Source organism: Hyla sarda, chromosome 2 (genome assembly GCF_029499605.1).
Source record: "Hyla sarda isolate aHylSar1 chromosome 2, aHylSar1.hap1, whole genome shotgun sequence".
Taxonomy (NCBI): domain Eukaryota; kingdom Metazoa; phylum Chordata; class Amphibia; order Anura; family Hylidae; genus Hyla; species Hyla sarda.
Window position 1 is genome coordinate 30,022,461 of NC_079190.1, and position 18,480 is coordinate 30,040,940.

Consider the following 18,480-nt stretch of genomic DNA (forward strand, 5'->3'; position numbering starts at 1 on the left):
GCTCTCACTTTGGAGCCCTGTCGTATTTCAAGGCAACAGTTTAGGGCCACATATGGGGTATCGCCGTACTCAGGAGAAATTGCCTAACAAATTTTGGGGGCTTTTTCTCCTTTTACCCCTTATGTAAAGGAACAGTTGGGGTCTACACCAGCATGTTAGTGTAAAAAAATAAAAAATTTTACACTAACATGCTGGTGTTGCCTTATACTTTTCATTTTCACAAGAGGTAAAAGGGAAAAACATTCTGTGAGGGGTCTAGTTTCCAAAATGGTATGCCATGTGGTTTTTTTTTTGCTGTCCTGGCACCATAGGGGCTTCCTAAATGCAGCATGCCCCCCGAGCAAAATTTGCTCTCAAAAAGCCAAATATGACTCCTCCTCTTCTGAGCATTGTAGTTCGTCCGCAGTGCACTTCAGGTCCACTTATGGGGTACCTCCATACTCAGAAGAGATGGGGTTACAAATTTTGGGGGGTCTTTTCTGCTATTAACCCTTTAAAAAATTTTACATTTGGTGGAAAACCAACTTTTTAGTGAAAAATGTTTTTATTTTTTTTTACATATGCAAAAGTCGTGAAACACCTGTGGGGTATTAAGGCTCACTTTATTCCTTGTTATGTTCCTCAAGGGGTCTAGTTTCCAAAATGGTATGCCATGTGTTTTTTTTGCTGTTCTGGTACCATCGGGGCTTCCTAAATGCAACATGCCCCCCAAAAACCATTTCAGAAAAACTTACTCTCTAAAATCCCTTTGTCGCTCCTTCGCTTCTGAGCCCTCTACTGCGCCCGCCGAACAATTTACATAGACATATGAGGTATGTGCTTACTCGAGAGAAATTGGGCTACAAATAGAAGTATACATTTTCTCCTTTTACCCCTTGTAAAAATTAAAAAATTGGGTCTACAAGAACATGCGAGTGTAAAAAATGAAGATTTTGAATTTTCTCCTTTACTTTGCTGCTATTCCTGTGAAACACCTAAAGGGTTAAAACATTTACTGAATGTAATTTTGAATACTTTGGGGGGTGCAGTTTTTATAATGGGGTCATTTGTTGGGTATTTCTGATATGAAGACCCTTCAAATCCCCTTCAAACCTGAACTGGTCCCTGAAAAATTGTGAGTTTAAAAATGTTGTCAAAAATTGGAAAATTGCTGCTGAACTTTGAAGCCCTCTGGTGTCTTCCAAAAGTAAAAACTCGTCAATTTTATGATGCAAACATAAAGTAGACATATTGTATATGTGAATCCAAAAAGCTTCAAAGTTAGAAAAATGCTAAATTTTAAATTTTTTCATCAAATTTTGGGATTTTTCACCAAGAAAGGATGCAAGTTACCACAAAATTTTACCACTATGTTAAAGTAGAATATGTCACGAAAAAACAATCTCAGAATCAGAATGATAACTAAAAGCATTCCAGAGTTATTAATGTTTAAAGTGACAGTGGTCAGATGTGCAAAAAAGGGCTTCCTCCTAGAGGTGAAAATGGTCTCCGTCCGGGGTTAAAGGGGTACTCCAGATAAAACCTTTTTTCTTTTAAATCAACTGGTGGCAGAAAGTTAAACATATTTGTAAATTACTCCTATTAAAAAATCTTGATCCTTCCTGTACTTATTAGCTGCTTAATACTACTGAGGAAATTATTTTCTTTTTGGAATGCTCTCTGATGACATCACGATCACAGTTCTCTCTGCTGACGTTATTATAATAATAACGCTTTATTTATTGTTGTCCTTAGTGGGATTTGAACCCAAGTCCCCAGCACTGCAAGGCACAGCGCTAACCACTGAGCCACCATGCTGCCCTTAGCATACATCTGCTATGCATGGTTGCTAAAATGGACAGAGATGTCAGCAGAGAGCACTGTGCTCGTGATGTCATCAGTGTTCCAAAAAGAAAGGAATTTCCTCTCATAAGTACTGGAAGGATTAAGATTTTTTAATAGAAGTAATTTACAAATATGATCAACTTTCTGCCACCAGTTGATTTAAAAGAAAAAAGGTTTTCACCGGAGTACCCCTTTAAATGGGGTTTGTTAAAATCTGTCTCCGTGTATTGTGTTGTGAAGCTGCACATAAACTATTCATACTTAAAGCGGTACTCCGGAGGGAAGAAAATGTTTTCAAATCAACTGGTGGCAGAAAGTTACACAGATTTTTAAATTACTCTTATTTAAAAATCATCAGCTGCTGTATGCTCCAGAGGAAGTTGTGTAGTTCTTTCCAGTCTGAGCACAGTGCTCTCTGCTGACACCTCTGTCAGTGTCAGGAACTGCCAAGAACATGATCAAATCCCTATAGAAAAATGTATCCTGCTCCGGGCCGTTCCAGACACGGAATGTATTATGGGTCTCCCTAAAATTATTGAACTGCTGTCGTCTATCTTCTTCTTCTTTTCTCAGCTTTGTCACTTGAAGAAGAGTTATGATAAACTCCATTATTATTATGGGAAAAACCATAAAAGAGACAGCGTAGGTGTTTCTCCAGACCATGAGAAAAGTAATTCTGAGCTCCGGTGGCTGACTCAAAAGCTTGAGGTAAGTTTATTAGTGCAGGGTTGTCTTACAGCACTGTGCGCCCTGGGTTTGAAGGGGTACTCCGGTAAAAACATTTTTTTTAATTAACTGGTCAGAAAGTTGAACAGATTTGTAAATAACTTCTATATAAAAATCTTAAAGGGGTAGTCCAGTGGTGAAAAACTTATCCCCTATCCTAAGGATAGGGGATAAGTTTGAGATCGCGGGGGGTCCGACCGCTGGGGCCCCCTGCGATCTCTCTCTGTACGGGGCCCCGGCTCTCCGCCGAGATAGCGGGTGTCGACCCCCGCACGAGGCGGCGGCCGACACGCCCCCTCAATACATCTCAATGGCAGAGCCGGAGATTGCCGAAGGCAGCGCTTTGGCTCTGCCATAGAGTTGTATTGAGGGGGCGTGTCGGCCGCCGCCTCGTGCGGAGGTCGACACGCCCCCTTCCCGCGGGCTGTCGGGGCTCTGTACAGGAGATCGCAGGGGGCCCCAGCGGTCGGACCCCCCGCGATCTGCAACTTATCCCCTATCCTTAGGATAGGGGATAAGTTGCTCACCACTGAGTCATCACTGGACTACTCCTTTAATCCTTCCAGTACTTATCGGCTGCTGTATGCTCCAGAGGAAGTTGTGTAGTTCTTTCCAGTCTGACCACAGTGCTCTCTGCTGATACCTCTGTCCATGTCAGGAACTGTCCAGAGTAGCATAGGTTTGCTATGAGAATTTGCTCCTGCTGTGGACAGTTCCTGACCTGGACAGAGGTGTCAGCAGAGAACTCTGTGGTCAGACAGAAAAGAAATTCAAAAAGCAAAGAACTTCCTGTGGAGCATATGACAGCTGATATGTACTGGAAGGATTAAGATTTTTAAATAGAAGTAATTTTACAAAATCTGTAACTTTCTGGCACCAGTTGATTTAAAAAGATTGTTTAAATCCATCCTGGGGCAACATCTTCATGAAGTTTGTATAGTCTTGTGCCTTTTGTGTGTATAAAGTGATAAGATTATTGGCTATACATCTATGTACAGAAATGCTGAATATGTTGGTTGCATATAAATATTGGATAGAGTACCAACTTTTTATAGTCAATAGTTTTCCTATTTGAGCCAGTATTGTGCTTTATTCATGTAAAATCCGTTAAGCCATTGTCAGAAGTCATAGAAAAAGCCCTGCTCCTCCCTTCCCACCCATAGTAATAGCCCATGCGCCCTATTATCCCCCAACCCCCATTGTACAGAGAGCCTATGAGCCTTGTTTCCTCCACCCCCTCGTAGGTGAAGCCTCCGCCCACTTGTAGAGAGGGAGCCTATGAACCCTACTTTCTCCACCCACTTGTACAGGGGAAACCTGTGAGCTAGGGCTGGGCGATATGACCAAATATGTGTATCACAGTATTTTTGTAACTTATGGCGGTTCCACGGTATATAACGGAATCCCCCCCCCCCCCCAGATTAATTATGCTGTCCCCACATCGGGGAACTAATCATATGTGACCCCCGAGCGCTGTTCTGCCCCCCCCCCCCCCCCCCCCGATTAATTATCAGCCCAGCGCTGCGCTGTCCCCATCGTGGAACTACTCACATGTCACCCGCAAGCGCTGCCCTCCTCGTCCTCCTGTTTGTTGCGGGCCTCTGGCGCTGGAACTCTGTACTGTACACTGTATCCCTATGCCCGGGCTGCAAATGATAAACAAAATAAACTTTAACGCACGTTCCTACGTCGGCCTTACGCTCTTCCCGGGAATGGGAACGTCGGACAGCCGTCAGCCTATCACCGGCCGCAGCGATGTTCCACCTCGGCCGGTGATAGGCTGAGCCCATTGTTGTGTAAGAAGCCGGCTTCTTACACGACAGGAGGCTCAATCTATCACCGTCCGAGGCGGAACATCGCTGCGGCCGGTGATAGGCTGACGGCTCTCCGACATTCCCGTCCCCGGGAAGCTGGTCTGGACCGACGGGGAAGGTGAGTTAATGTTTTGCAGCCCGAGCAGAGGGATACAGCGTACAGTACAGCGTTCCAGCGCCAGCGGCCCGCATCAAACAGGAGGACGAGGAGGGCAGCGCTTGCAGGTGATATGTGAGTATTTATCCCGATGGGGACAGCGCAGTGCTGGGCTGATAATTAATTGGGGCGGGGGGGGGAGAACAGCGCTCGCGGATCACATATGATTAGTTCCCCGATGGGGACAGTGCTGCGCTGGGCTGATAACTCATTCATTCCTGAGGGGGAGGGGCCAAACTGGTATTGCGATATGGGGAAAAATTCATATCGTGCAGCACAAAAATGTCGGTATTCGGTATGAACCGGTATACCGCCCAGCCCTACTGTGAGCCCTGCTTCTTCTGCCCACTTAGAAGGGGATTATGTAAGCCCTGCTTCCCCCATCCACTTGTAGAGGCAGAGCCTGTCTGCCTTGCTTCCCCTGCCCACTTTGTAGAGGGGGGAAACTGTAAGCCCCTTTCCCTACCACTTGTAGAGGGGGAGCCGGAGTGCCTGCTTCCCTTGCCCACTTGTAAAGCTGGAACCTGTGAGCCCTACTTTACCCCCTCAGTTGTAGAGACTCTCTATCTCTCTCTTTCTCGTTCTCTTCTTCGTTGCTCGGGTGGTTTGTTTGGGATCATTGTCATGCTGAAAGACCCAGCCATGTTTCATCTTCAATGCCCTTGCTGATGGAAGGAGGTTTTCACTCAAAATCTCCCGATACATGGCCCCTTTCATTCTTTCCGGATCAGTCACATGGACCAGTCGTCCTTGTCCCTTAACAGAAAAAACAGCCCCAAAGCATGATGTTTCCACCCCCATGCTTCACAGTAGGTATGGTGTTTTTTGGATGCAACTCAGCATTCTTTCTCCTCCAAACACAACGAGTTGAGTTTTTCCCCAAAAGTTCTACTTTTGTTTCATCTGACCATATGACATTCTCCCAATCCTCTTCTGGATCATCCAAATGCTCTCTAACAAACTTCAGACGGGCCTGGACATGTACTGGCTTAAGCAGGGGGACACGTCTGGCACTGCATGATTTGAGTCCCTGGTGGCATAGTGTGTTACTGATGGTAGCCTTTGTTACTTTGGTCCCAGCTCTCTGCAGGTTATTCACTAGGTCCCCCCGTGTGGTTCTGGGATTTTTGCTCACTACTCTTGTGATCATTTTGACACCACGGGGTGAGATCTTGCGTGGAGCCCCAGATCGTGGGAGATTATCAGTGGTCTTGTATGTCTTTCATTTTCTATTAATTGCTCCCACATTTGATTTCTTCCAACCAGGCTACTTGCCTATTGTAGATTCAGTCTTCCCAGCCTGGTGCAGGTCTACAATTTTGTTTCTGGTGTCCTTCGACAGCTCTTTGGTCTTGGCCATAGTGGAGTTTGGAGTGTGACTGTTTGAGGTTGTGGACAGGTGTCTTTTATACTGATAACAAGTTCATACAGGAGCCATTAATACAGGTAACGAGTGGAGGACAGAGGAGACTCTTAAAGAAGTTACAGGTCTGTGAGAGCCAGAAATCTTGCTTGTTGTACGTGACCAAATACTAATTTTCCACCATAATTTGCAAATAAATTCTTAAAAAATCAGACAATGTGATTTTATGGATTTTGTTTCTCATTATGTCTCTCGTAGTTGAGGTATACATATGATGGAAATTACAGGCCTCTCTCATCATTTTAAGTAGGAGAACTTGAACAATTGGTGGCTGACTAAATACTTTTTTGCCCCACTGTATATATTTCTATCGTCTTGTACAGACCTCCAGGCCCTGGTAAATGTTCCCCTGTCCTAAGAGGCTCATTCGCCGCCTCGCTGTAAACCTGTTACCGACACCTTTAGGCTTCATCTTTATTGTGGAGACCTGAGCACCTCCGCTGTACATCTGTAAGATAAATTATGACGGACCATGAAATCTTATGGGGTTGGAGGATCCGGTTGTCTGTACGGTAATTATATCTTGTAAGATGCTGACACATAGCAAGCGATAAATCCTCCCGCGCTGAGGGAGCTGTTTTATGGCCGGTCTGTTGTTTATTGGTGCTAATAGCTTTGATTCATAGAGTAAATAGGGATTTTTGAGTGCAGCACTTTACAGAGGGTTCGGGGCAGACCAATCCACAAGGTGATTACTGGCAGGATGGACATAAATCATCTGCATTTTACCAGAAAGCAGCAAAGCTTCCAGACTATGACAATAATACTACAACTACTAGTAAAAGTGGGTTTGTTTGTTTGTTTTTTTAAGTTAAAGGGGTATGCCCAGCTCCAAAGGTTATTCCCAGGCTAGGGGATAACAAGCTGATCAGTTTGGGACCCCACCAATCTTGAGAACAGAGGAAAAGTGTGTGTGCGCGGCCCAGCCCTCTATTTGTTCTCTATAGGGCTTCTGGACATCGCAGAGCTCCACCATATAGAAAATGGAGCGCTGTTCCCCACCCCCTCATTCGGGAGCACTGTTTTCCTTTGTCCCCTAAACAGTAAAGGTCAGACCTCCACCTGTCAGCTTGTTTCAGGTTAGGAAATTGTTTTTGGAGATGGGAATACCCCTTTTAGGGTATGTTCACACTGCGGAATCTAATCGGCGGTAAGACCGTGGGGCACTGCCCCGTCACCATTGCCGGTTATGCAGTACTCGTGGAATTCTGTGCAAAGAATGAACATGTTCTTTCTTTGCGCAGAACAATTTCAGCGGCGGAATTGTCCGCTGCTGAAATTCCTCAGTGTGAGCGGGTCTCGCGGAATTCCGCAGTGTGAACGTACCCTTAAAAAGAAGATCCACATCTACAATCAATTCTTTGCTTTCTCCAATGCATCTAAAATTGAAAAAAAAGACAAACATGCAAGAGGAGGAGTTGATTCGTTCACATCTTAACCCCCTAACGACTGGGCCAATTTTAGCTTTTGTGTTTTCACTTTTTCCTTTTCGCCTGTTAAAGCGTATCTGTTATCATAGTAACAATGCTTCTATATGTTACTCACTAGGTCAGCATCTTTACATTTTTTATTTTTTTATGTGTCCGGCTTCTGTGTTTGGCTCACAAATCCCTCTGTTCTTCTGCTTACTCATTCTGACATCCACTGCTCAGGAAGGGGCGTGTCCAAGGCAAGCACTGAGCCTACCCTCACTCACCATGCATTCACTTCCTCCCTGAGTCTGCTGTGCTGTGTCTCATCATCCAATCACTGCAGGCTGCTCTGTGACCCCCTTCTCTCTGTTTTCATGCTGTAGTCTGATAGGACAGGAGTGAGCACAGTGGAATGCTAGTTCCACCCTCACTTCCTGGACTTTGATCATCGAAAGATGATGCTGCAACCGGACGTTTAAACCTTCAAAGCTCGCTGTCTACGCGTGGTTTATTTCTGCAAAATTGTGGTATTGCAAAAAACTGCATTTTCGAAAAAAAGGTCAACTTTTTTGGCTTCAATTTTGCAGCATCCACAACCGTAAACCAGAGATTCAACCAAGCCATGTGACTATATATATCTTTTTAATGTGCTTAGGAAATGATCAGCTACAGAATAAGCATCTTCATTCAGTTTAATTCAAAGAATTGAAATTTAAAGTATATTAGTAAGTTACAAAAATGTTTACTAGTGTCGGGACAAATCTGATGCAAGTGGGTGGAAAATCTCTTTTAAATTCTGACATATGTTCATTCCTCTCTATCAGGAATATAAAGACCAAGCCAGACAGTGGGAGAACCAGAGATTGTTGTATCAGAATAATATAAAAATGTTGAATGAGCAAAGGAAGAATCTACTGGAAAAATGTGACCATCTCCAGGTAAGCGTCATAACCTTTCCCTAAACACTCACTTAAAGCTGTCATATCACAGAAATAATAATGCTTCTCTGTTACTCACTAGGTCATGCAGATGCTTTACATGTCTTTTTATGTGTCTAGCTTCTGTATTTGGCTCAAAATCCCTCTGTTCTGCTCACTCATTCTGACATCCACTGCTCAGGAAGGGGCATGTCCAATTCAAGCACCGAGCCAGCCCTCACTGCCCATGCATTCACTTCCTCCCTGAGTCTGTTGTGCTGTGCTGTGCTGGGTCTCTTCATCCAATCACTGCAGGCTGCTCTATAATCCCCTCCTCTCTGTTTTCATGCTGCAGTCTGATAGGACAGGAGTGAGCACAGAGGAGTACTGGTCCCGCCCTCATTTCCTGGGCTTCAGCTGGGACAAAGGTGATGTTGCAGCCAGGCAGGATTATGTTCTGGATGATAGGGGGACCTTTAGTGGTCCCTTTTTTTAACTTATATAAGCCATGACTTCTATAAAAAGGAGATAACAATTTTTTTAAGTATATTACAAAAGATTGTTTTGCCAAGAAAAAAAGGTTTTCTATTCTGACAGCGCTCATTTAACCCCTTCACGCAGAATGACTTATATAAACATCATGTTATGGTAGCAGTTTGCACATCATGACGTTTATAGAAGTGGCATCACACGGGTTAACTGACAGAAGTCCCGCTGTTATCAGTGGGGGACAACTTTTGCCAGCCCCCCCCAGGACCATCTGTGGATGGTCCTGGTCAGCGATCACTGTGATTGGTCCCTGTGGACCAATCACAGTGTCTCAGCTGACTGGGGGGGGGGGTTAAGTTAATTTCTCCCGCTCTGCCCGCCCCTAGAAGTTGGGCAGGGCGGGGGAAGAGGCTCCCGAGAGCTGCAGGGGGACAGGTGCGGCAGTGGGGACCGGCGGCAGGCTAGTGGAGGCAGCAGTGAAGATCGCTGTAAAGTGATCTTCACTGCTGCTTCTAGGAGTTTTAAAACTACAACTCCAAGCCTTTGCCTGTCTGGGCATGCTGGGAGTTGTAGTTTTGCAACATCTGGAGCGCCGCAGTTTGGAGACCACTGCACAGCTGTCTGGGAATGCTGGGAGTTGTAGTTTTGCAACAACTAGAGGCACACTGGTTGGGAAACATTGTCTGTTACGAAGTCCGTGTTTCCCAACCCGTGTGCCTCCAGCTGTTGCAAAACTAACTCCCAGCATGCACTGACAGACCATGCATGCTGGGAGTTGTAGTTTTGCAACAGCTGGGGGCACACGGGTTGGGAAACACTGAGTTAAGTATCAAACTCTGTGTTTTGCCATCAGTGTGCCTCCAGCTGTTGCATAACTCCAACCCCAAGCATGCACTGACAGGCAAAGGGCATGCTGGGTGTTGTAGCTTTGCAACAGCTCAAGGTTTGCTATTTACTTCTATTAAAAATTCTTAATCCTTCCAGTAATTATCAGCTGCTGTATACTACAGAGGAAGTTGAGTTGTTCTTTTCTGTCTGACCACAGTGCTCTCTGCTGACACCTCTGTCTGTCTCAGGAACTGTCCAGAGTTGGAGCAAATCCCCATAGCAAACCTCTCCTACTGTGGACAGTTCCTGAGACAGACGGGTGTCGGCAGAGAGCACTGTGGTCAGACAGAAAGGAACAACAACAAAGAACTCCACTTCCTCTGTAGTATACAGCAGCTGATAAGTACTGGAAGGATTAAGATTTTCTTTATAGAAGTAATTTACAAATCTGAATTCGGGTAGAAAAACAGACATGGTCGCACATCTACAATCTTGTATAATGATCTAATTGCTTCTCAGCAGAATATCAAAAACTAACAGGTTGTTAGTATACATTTTTTAACAAAAAGTACAAGCCCACTCGCCACGTCAAGGCCACCTATTTAGAGTGGGTCCCTAACGTCCCTAGCATAAAATGGCGTAGCATCGGGCGGCGACCACCACCGCCGCGACACCAGTGCCCACGGGGGGGAGCGACCCACTGGCAGAGCGGCCCCAATGCCTCTCAAACCAGTCTATGGGCCGCACCCCCCCGCAGACACGGCGCCACGGCAGCAATGGACACCGCACAGCACCACACTAGTGTGAACAAGGGCAGCACTGTGGTCAGAGAGCACTGTGGTCAGACAGAAAGGAACAACAACAAAGAACTCCACTTCCTCTGTAGTATACAGCAGCTGATAAGTACTGGAAGGATTAAGATTTTTTTTTTTATAGAAGTAATTTACAAATCTGTTTAACTTTTTTGGCACCTGTTGATTTGAAAAAAATAGTTTTACAACGGAGTACCCCATAATCACCTGACCTGGAGGGAGCAGGTCCCATCAGGCCATCTGTTGAGCTGGCTTTGGCCCATCCCTGGGAATGGCCTGGAACCACCTGAACCCTCCATGTAGATCCATTCTATCTCAATGATAGTAGACAGCTGTTTCGGGGGAAAAGTCCCTCATCTGAAATGTGTAGGCTTCTGGTTGGCTAGATTAGATACTTTTGCTGTAGTTCTGGGTAGGTACTAGTTCCACTGAAGAGAAACAGCTGTGTATGAAGTTTTACAGGCAATGCTCTTTGGGGGAAAAACTTGACTTCCATCAAAAGAAAGAGAGAGAATTGTCACTAGCGCCACCTATTGAGGTAGCCAATGAGTCTAAGCCCTAAGAGCCAACATCCTCAAGAGATGCCATAAAGGTATATCTCTCTTGCCAACCAGTACCCTGCTCTCTACTGAAGGGCGAGCACCCTAAAACAGCTGTTTCGGGTTGGAGCTTGTGGTTTATAATCCTCTTTTTCATGTTCTCCTTGTCAAGACTTGTTAGAGTACTGCTACTTCCAATAGGTGGCACTAGAGATACCCTTTTTTTTTCCTTCTGGAGGAGAACTCCTTTTGTTCTCCCTATCCAACTGGATCTCCTCAAGCACTGACCTTGGCCATGTTATATACTCTCCATTGGTAATAAATGTGTATAGACCCCTTGGCACCAGTTGGACCATTCTTGAAAATTGCCTAAGTAACAGAGAGCCCCAGACGTCCATAGACAACATCTTCTTTAAAGGGGTACTCCACTGGCCAGCTAGTTCGCTCGCTGCGGGGGATTGGCCACACCCCCTAGTGCTGTCAGGCTATGCCCCCTCAATGCAAGTCTATGGGAGGGGGCGTGGCGTTGCCACGCCCCCACCCATAGACTTGCATTGAGGGAGCGTGGCCGACCCCCAACCCCCCCCTCTGCAGTGCGCACACAGTGCATGTTCCGAATGTTGGCCAGTGGAGTGCCCCTTAAATGCTGCTTCAGAAAGCTACAATACTTTTACAGTAAATGTTCATGTAACTGGTTAATTTCCAAATGTGGTGGCTGCGATTCCAGCGACGCTCGAGAGCCCCGTAATCATTGTGTACGCTATTGACCCCTCGCAATGAACGCGAATTGCCGACACTCCAGCGAAGCGCCTGTGTATTCTGCTTTATTGTAGATTAAAATTCACACAAATGCCTTTTGCTAATGCAGCAGATCTCGTTCCTGGCATGGACAGAAGTGCTGTGTCAGCCGGATCCGTACACTTTCTAGCATACGTCTGACCGCCGACAAACCATTGGCTTATAGATCCGAATACTTGCTAATGGGTCAAAAAATTACCCACAAGAGGCTGATCATGTCTCTCCTAATACATAACCGTTACATTAGGTAATTGTATTATGCTTACGTGAAGCTTTATGAGGAGTAGATGTCCATTTTATTAGATTGGTGGAGGGGTAAATAAACCATGTTTGATACCACAGCACCGACAATACCCATCAGCACATTGCTACAGTAAGTTAATCCCTTGTGACTCCTCTGCTTTGTAAGCAAAGTAAAATATTATATTAACCCCTTAAAAGACATCTGCAGCCTAAATACACTTATCCCCTATCCACAGGATAAGGGATAAGTGTTTGATCGCGGAGGGTCCGAACGCTGGGACCCCCCCACGATCTCCTGCATGGGGCCCGAGCTTTGCCGCGGCCGACACGCCTCCTCAATGTAGTTCTGTGGGAGAGGCGGTGATGCAGCATTCGTGCTTCCCCCATAGAGCTGTATGTGGAGGGGGGCATACCGTCGACCTCAGTGAGGTCAACGCTATGCGCATTAGCCACAGCACAGGACGGCAATACCGAGGCCTCATTTGGGAGATCGTGGGGGGCCTCACCACTTGGATTCCCCGCGATCCCCCTGTGGATAGGGGATAAGTGTGTTTAGGCTGCAGATATCCTTTTAAGGACAATAGACGTAAATGTACGTCCTGATGCGTTGGTACTTAAAGGGGTTATCCAGGAAAATGGGCTTTTTTTTTTTTTTTTTTAAATATCAACTGGCTCCAGAAAGTTAAACAGATTTGTAAATTACTTCTATTAACCCCTTAATGACCGAGCCCATTTTCACCTCAAGGACCAGGACAATTTTATTTTTGCATTTTCGTTTTTTCCTCCTCGCCTTCTAAAATCCATAACTCCTTTGTGTTTCCATGTACAGACCCATATAAGGGCTTGTTTTTTTGCGTGACCAATTGTACTTTGTAATGAAACCTCTCATTTGACCATAAAATGTACGGCGAACCCCAAAAAATTTTTTTTAGGGAGGAAATTTTTATGAAAACCAAAATTTTGCACATTTTGCAGGGTTTTGTTTTCACACTGTATACTTAACGGTAAAAATGATATGTGTTCTTTATTCTGTGGGTCAATACCATTAAAATGATACCCATGGCTAGATACTTTTATATTTTTGTACCGCTTTAAAAAATCTAAAACTTTTTGTGCAAAATCAGTCATCTAAAATCGCCCTATTTTGACCACCTATAACTTTTTCATTTTTCCGTATATAGGGCGGTATGAGGGCTAATTTTTTGCGCCGTCATCTGTATTTTTTTATATACGACATTTGCATATATAAAACTTTTAGATCATTTTTTATTCATTTTTTTAAATAAAATGTGACAAAAAAAGCAGCAGTTTTGGAATTTTTTTATTTTTTACGTTTACGCCATTCACCGTGCGGGATCATTAACATTATATTTTGATAGTTCGGACATTTACGCACATGGCGATACCAAATATGTTTATTAAAAAAAAAATTACGCTTTTTGAGGGTAAAATGGGAAAAACTGACAATTTTCATTTTTATTGGGGGAGGGGATTTTTCACTTTTTTTTTACTTTTTGATTTTTACATTTTTCAACTTTTTTCTTACACTTTTTATGTCCCCATAGGGGACTATCTATAGCAATCGTTTGATTGCTAATACTGTGCAGTGCTATGCATAGGACACAGCACTGCTCAGTATTATCGGTGATCTTCTGCTCTGGTCTGCTCGATCTCAGACCAGAGCAGAAGACCCCGGGAGACGGACGGAGCCAGGTGAGGGGACCTCCGGCTGTCATGCTGGATGATCGGATCCCCGCGGCAGCGCCGCGGGCAATCCGAACATCCAATCAAAATGCTGCAGATGCCGTGATCTGTATTGATCACGGCATCAGAGGAGTTAATGGCGGACGCGATCGTGGATGTCTGCCATTACGGGCGGGTCCCCGGCTGCTGCTAGCAGCCGGAACCTGCCGTGTATGACGCGAGCACCCTTCCGATGCTCGCGGTCATACACAGGACGTAAATGTACGTTCTGGTGCGGGAAGTCCCGCCAAACCAGGACGTACATTTACGTCCGTGGTCGTTAAGGGGTTAAAATATCTTAATCCTTTCAGTACTTATGAGCTTCTGAAGTTGAGTTGTTCTTTTCTGTCTAAGTGCTCTCTGATGACACGTGTCTCGGGAACCGCCCAGTTTAGAAGCAAATCCCCATAGCAAACCTCTTCTAAACTGGGCGGTTCCCGAGACACGTGTCATCAGAGAGCACTTGGACATAAAAGAACAACTCAACTTCAGAAGCTCATAAGTACTGAAAGGATTAAGATTTTTTTAATAGAAGTAATTTACAAATCTCTTTGACTTTCTGGAGCCAGTTGATATATAAAAAAAAGTTTTTTTCCTGGTTAACCCCTTTAACGCACCAGGACATACAATTGTGTCCTGTACATGACCAAGCTCCGGACCGGTGCTCGCATCATGCATGCCGGTAATGGCGGACATCAGCCTCTGCCGCTCTTCTGGGGTCTTCTGCTCTGGTCTGTCATCGAGCAGACCAGAGCAGGAGATCGCCGATACTACTGATCAGTGCTGTGTCCTATGCATAATCTTGAACAGTATTAGCAATCTGATGATTCCTATAAGTAGTCCAAAGTCCAGAATTGCTGCTTTTTTGTCACATCGCATCCCCCCCAAAAAAAAATTAAAAAAGCAACTAAAAAGTCATATATAATCAAAATGGCACTTAAAAAACTACAGGTCATGGCGCAAAAAATGAGCCCTCACATATTCCCGTATACAGAAAAATAGAAAAGTTATAGCTGGTTAAAATAGGGCGATTTTAAACATTATTATTTTGTAAAAAAAGTTTGAGTTTGGTACAATAATAGAAAAGTATGTAATCATGGGTATAATTTTAATCCAATTGACCCACAGAATAAAGAATACATTTTTTTTACCGTAAAGTGTGCAGCGTATAAACAAAACCCTCCAAAATGTGCAGAATTGCGGTTTTCGTTTAAATTGCCTCACACTAATAATAATTTTTCGGTAAAATGCGTGAGGTCATTACAAAGACAAGGAGGAAAAAACAAAAACACAAAAATAAAAATTGCCTGGTTCTTAAGAGGTTAAAAGTAGTATTCCGGTATCAGATAATGGTATTTAAATATAACTATCAGCACTGAGACATTTAACTTATTAAATGGGTTATCCAGGAATAGAAAAACAGCTATTTTCTTTCAAAAACATTGCCCTGTCTGTCACCAGGTTAGGTGTGGTTCTGCAGCTCATTTCCATTGAAGTGAATGGAGCCAAGTAGTAATTCCACACCGAACCTGGAGACAGACAGGTTGCGGTTTTTGAAAGAAAATAGCTTTTTTTTATATTCCTGGATAACACCTTTAATATAGTTTTGTCACATATTCTGTCTTTTGATTAATTTACCCCTGAAAGGTGTAAAAGTTTTGTAATCCTCTCATTGTCAATGTGGAGTTCACTGATCAGCTCTCTGGCTCCTCCCTCTCTCCTGACAGGATGTTGTGTAGTCCTCTTATTGTCAGAGGACTACACAACTTACTGACAAGAAGTTGTGTAGTACTCTTGTTGTCTCTGTGGTGTTGTCTCAGCAGCTCCCTGGCTCCTCCCTCTCTCCCAAGAAGACGCATCACCCTCTGCTGTCTGAGGAGGCTTTGCTGGATCTTGTTTCTGTGCTCTAGCCTGCCCCCTGAGTGATGGGATCACCCTGACAGCCTACATTACCATCTCTCTTTCATATACATATAATATTATTATTATTATTTTTATTTTTTTGGGGACATTTATGGAAGGGTGAGGTGTGTATGCCATGCTGCCCTGTGTTAATCAATGCCTCAGGCAGAGGAGCAGACAGGGAATGCATACAGCAGCTTTTTTCAGACTTGCTATGTGAAGAGAGAATCTGCCATGAAGAGCAATATTCTGCAGTTGTTCTGGGCAAGAAAGGGACAGGATTGCTGAGGGTGGACTTAGAGCTGAGGAAAAGCAATGCATTTTGGAAATTGTAGTACTGAACAACTGCTTAAGGCTTCTTTCACACTATACAGTGTTTCTCCGTTCTTAAACCTCCGTTTTGTGTATTCTATCATTTGAAAACGGACGTCTATGAACGGATGACTTAACGGACAAATACGGAAGAATATTTTTTCAATGTTCCGTTATTGTAACTTATTGTAAGCTGGAAGTGCAGGACTAAGACCCCCAAAACAATTTTTTGGGGCAGACTGGTAAGCAATGCTGTATGCTTCTGTAGCATTTTTTTTTCTTCTCAGATCTTGGAGTATCCCTTTAACTCTAAAGCCATTGTGTTTGGTGTGGCTTTAGAGTTTCCCTTTGTGCAGTACTATCTGTGCCGGTTATGGGGGATACAATCTGTGCCTATATATACTACATATACTATTAAATAATGTGACATTATGCCAGTGTTTCCCAACCAGGGTGCCTCGAGCTGTTGCAAAACTACAACTCCCAAAATGCCCGGACAGCCAACGGCTGTCCGGGCATGTTGGGAGTTGTAGTTTTTCAACAGCTGAGGGCACTATGGTTGGGAAACACTGCATTACGCAGATACACATAGAAGAGACTGACAGTAATACGGAAAGAGCATTTCAGCCAATCCATTCCAATAGGTTTAGCAATTGCTTTCATTAGAAAATTTTAAGTATTTCATACTGAAAAAGCCAGTCAGACAACTGCCTCCCCCTGCCTGCTTGGACACATACTAGTCCTGCTGTGTCCATGCATCATCACCTATGTCATGGACACACTTCCTTGATTGACAGCTGTGAGTGCAGGGCTCACAACTGGAGGAAAAATCCTCCCACTGTCAGCTTGTGTCCCGCTACTGTCAGTGAGGACAAGCTGGGAGTTGTAGTTTTGCCAATGCTAGGGGAGATGTGAGCAGACAGCATACTGATGGAGGGGGCGGAGACCTGCACAGTGAGGCCACACCCCCTCCCTTTTGAGAGGAATTCAGACTAGTGAGCTAAATTAAAAGTGTAATAAAAAAAAAAATAAAGGTGCTAGACACATAAAAATTAGATGTACATGGTCGGGATTAGGTACTGAGCGATATATTTAAAAAAAAATATCCAATTTGTTGGATCTGACGGGTACGCTTTAAGGATTATTGACACCCTTCTATTTTATGTGATTATTTTACAAAGATAAATATTCGATTCCTTTTATACTTGTTGTTATGTTTCGCTTGGACAGCAGCCAGAACGAAATTAGATTTGTGGCCTATAGGCAACTTTTTTTTTTAATTATTATTATTATTTTTTCTTTTTTTCTCAGTTTTTTCAGCTCCTTTAGATTTGCTCTTTCCATCTAGTAATTATTCCTTAGCGGAGATGAATTATTTTATTTTTTTATTGCAGGTCTCATTTGTCTAATTGGTGCTCAGGGTCTCATTATTTTTTTGCTTAGAATGAAGGATACAATGTGTAATTGTATTTTTGTTATTTTTTTCGTGTGTGTTCCGGTTTCCTAGAAGCAGTGGCAAAGCTACGAGGAGCAGTTCTCGGGCAGGACACAGCTGCAGGACCAGGAAATTACCAACAACCAAAGCGAAATCAGAAGATTGAGGTGCCAGCTCAACGCTTCTCAGGAGACCATCGGGAGCGGCAGGGTCATCATTGAAAATCTCAAGACAACCGTAAAAGAAATCACATTAAGCCGGAATGCGCTGAAAGCAGAGAATCAAAATCTCCTACGGGAACTGAGAGATTGTCAAAAGCGATGCCAGGTAGCAACATGATAGAAGGCAGCACACAACTACCAACAATGGTTCTGTCAAGTCCAATTATAGACTTTTGTCTTTGGCACAAGAACACCATCTCACCACCAGGATAGATGCCAGGCTGTACTTGGAATAAGAAACAGGCTTGTTGTTGAGTAGACAATCTGGTAAAAGCCTCATGGCAGTAGTGGCACTTGTCCTATCAGTGAAAAGAGCAGATGGGGAATGAATACAGCAGCTTTGGAAGACTTGTTAAGTAGAGGGAATCTGCTATGTAGAGCAATATTCTGCAACTTTGGGCAGAATTGTTGTGGGAGGGGTGTATGCAGAGGGAGAACACTGTCAAGTCCAATTATAAGCTATTGTCATTGGTACAAGAACACTGTCACCCCACCAGAACCTTTATTCTGGGATGGATGCCAGGCCGTACTTTACTGGAAATGGGGATAGGCTTGTTGCCATGTAGGTATGTCGGTAAGAGCCCCATGGTAGTGGTGGCAGCGCTTGGCTCTCTACATACCCGATTATCTCTCTACATACCAAGCCTGCGAAAGCTCCTGTATTCTTTCCTGTCTGCTCCTCTGCCTGTGTCATTAGCATAAGGCAGCAAGGTATAAATACAACTCATTCTTCCCTAAATGTCCCAAAAAAGATGTATATGTATCAGACAGGGAGATGGTGATGTAGGTTGTAGGGTCTGTTCAGAGGTGATTACATTACACAGTGGGCGGGGCTAGAGCTCAGAGACTAGATCCCAGCCATGCCTTCTGAGAGAGTCAGTGTTA

The 18,480-nt window shown here is 44.2% G+C and overlaps 1 protein-coding gene across 8 annotated transcripts in view; it reads left to right on the forward strand.

Annotated features, from left to right (window-relative positions):
* Positions 1–18,480, forward strand: part of DEUP1 (deuterosome assembly protein 1) — an 87,797-nt gene that overhangs the window by 21,019 nt on the left and 48,298 nt on the right. For 5 of the 8 annotated variants that reach the window (XM_056561464.1, XM_056561466.1, XM_056561469.1 and 2 more), the window contains exons 5-7: positions 2,398–2,532; positions 8,181–8,294; positions 17,447–17,701. In XM_056561464.1, coding sequence (XP_056417439.1) covers positions 2,398–2,532; positions 8,181–8,294; positions 17,447–17,701 — 504 coding nt within the window. The remainder of the gene's footprint in view (positions 1–2,397; positions 2,533–8,180; positions 8,295–17,446; positions 17,702–18,480) is intronic. The other 3 variants (XM_056561465.1, XM_056561468.1, XM_056561467.1) reach the window with 3 other exon arrangements.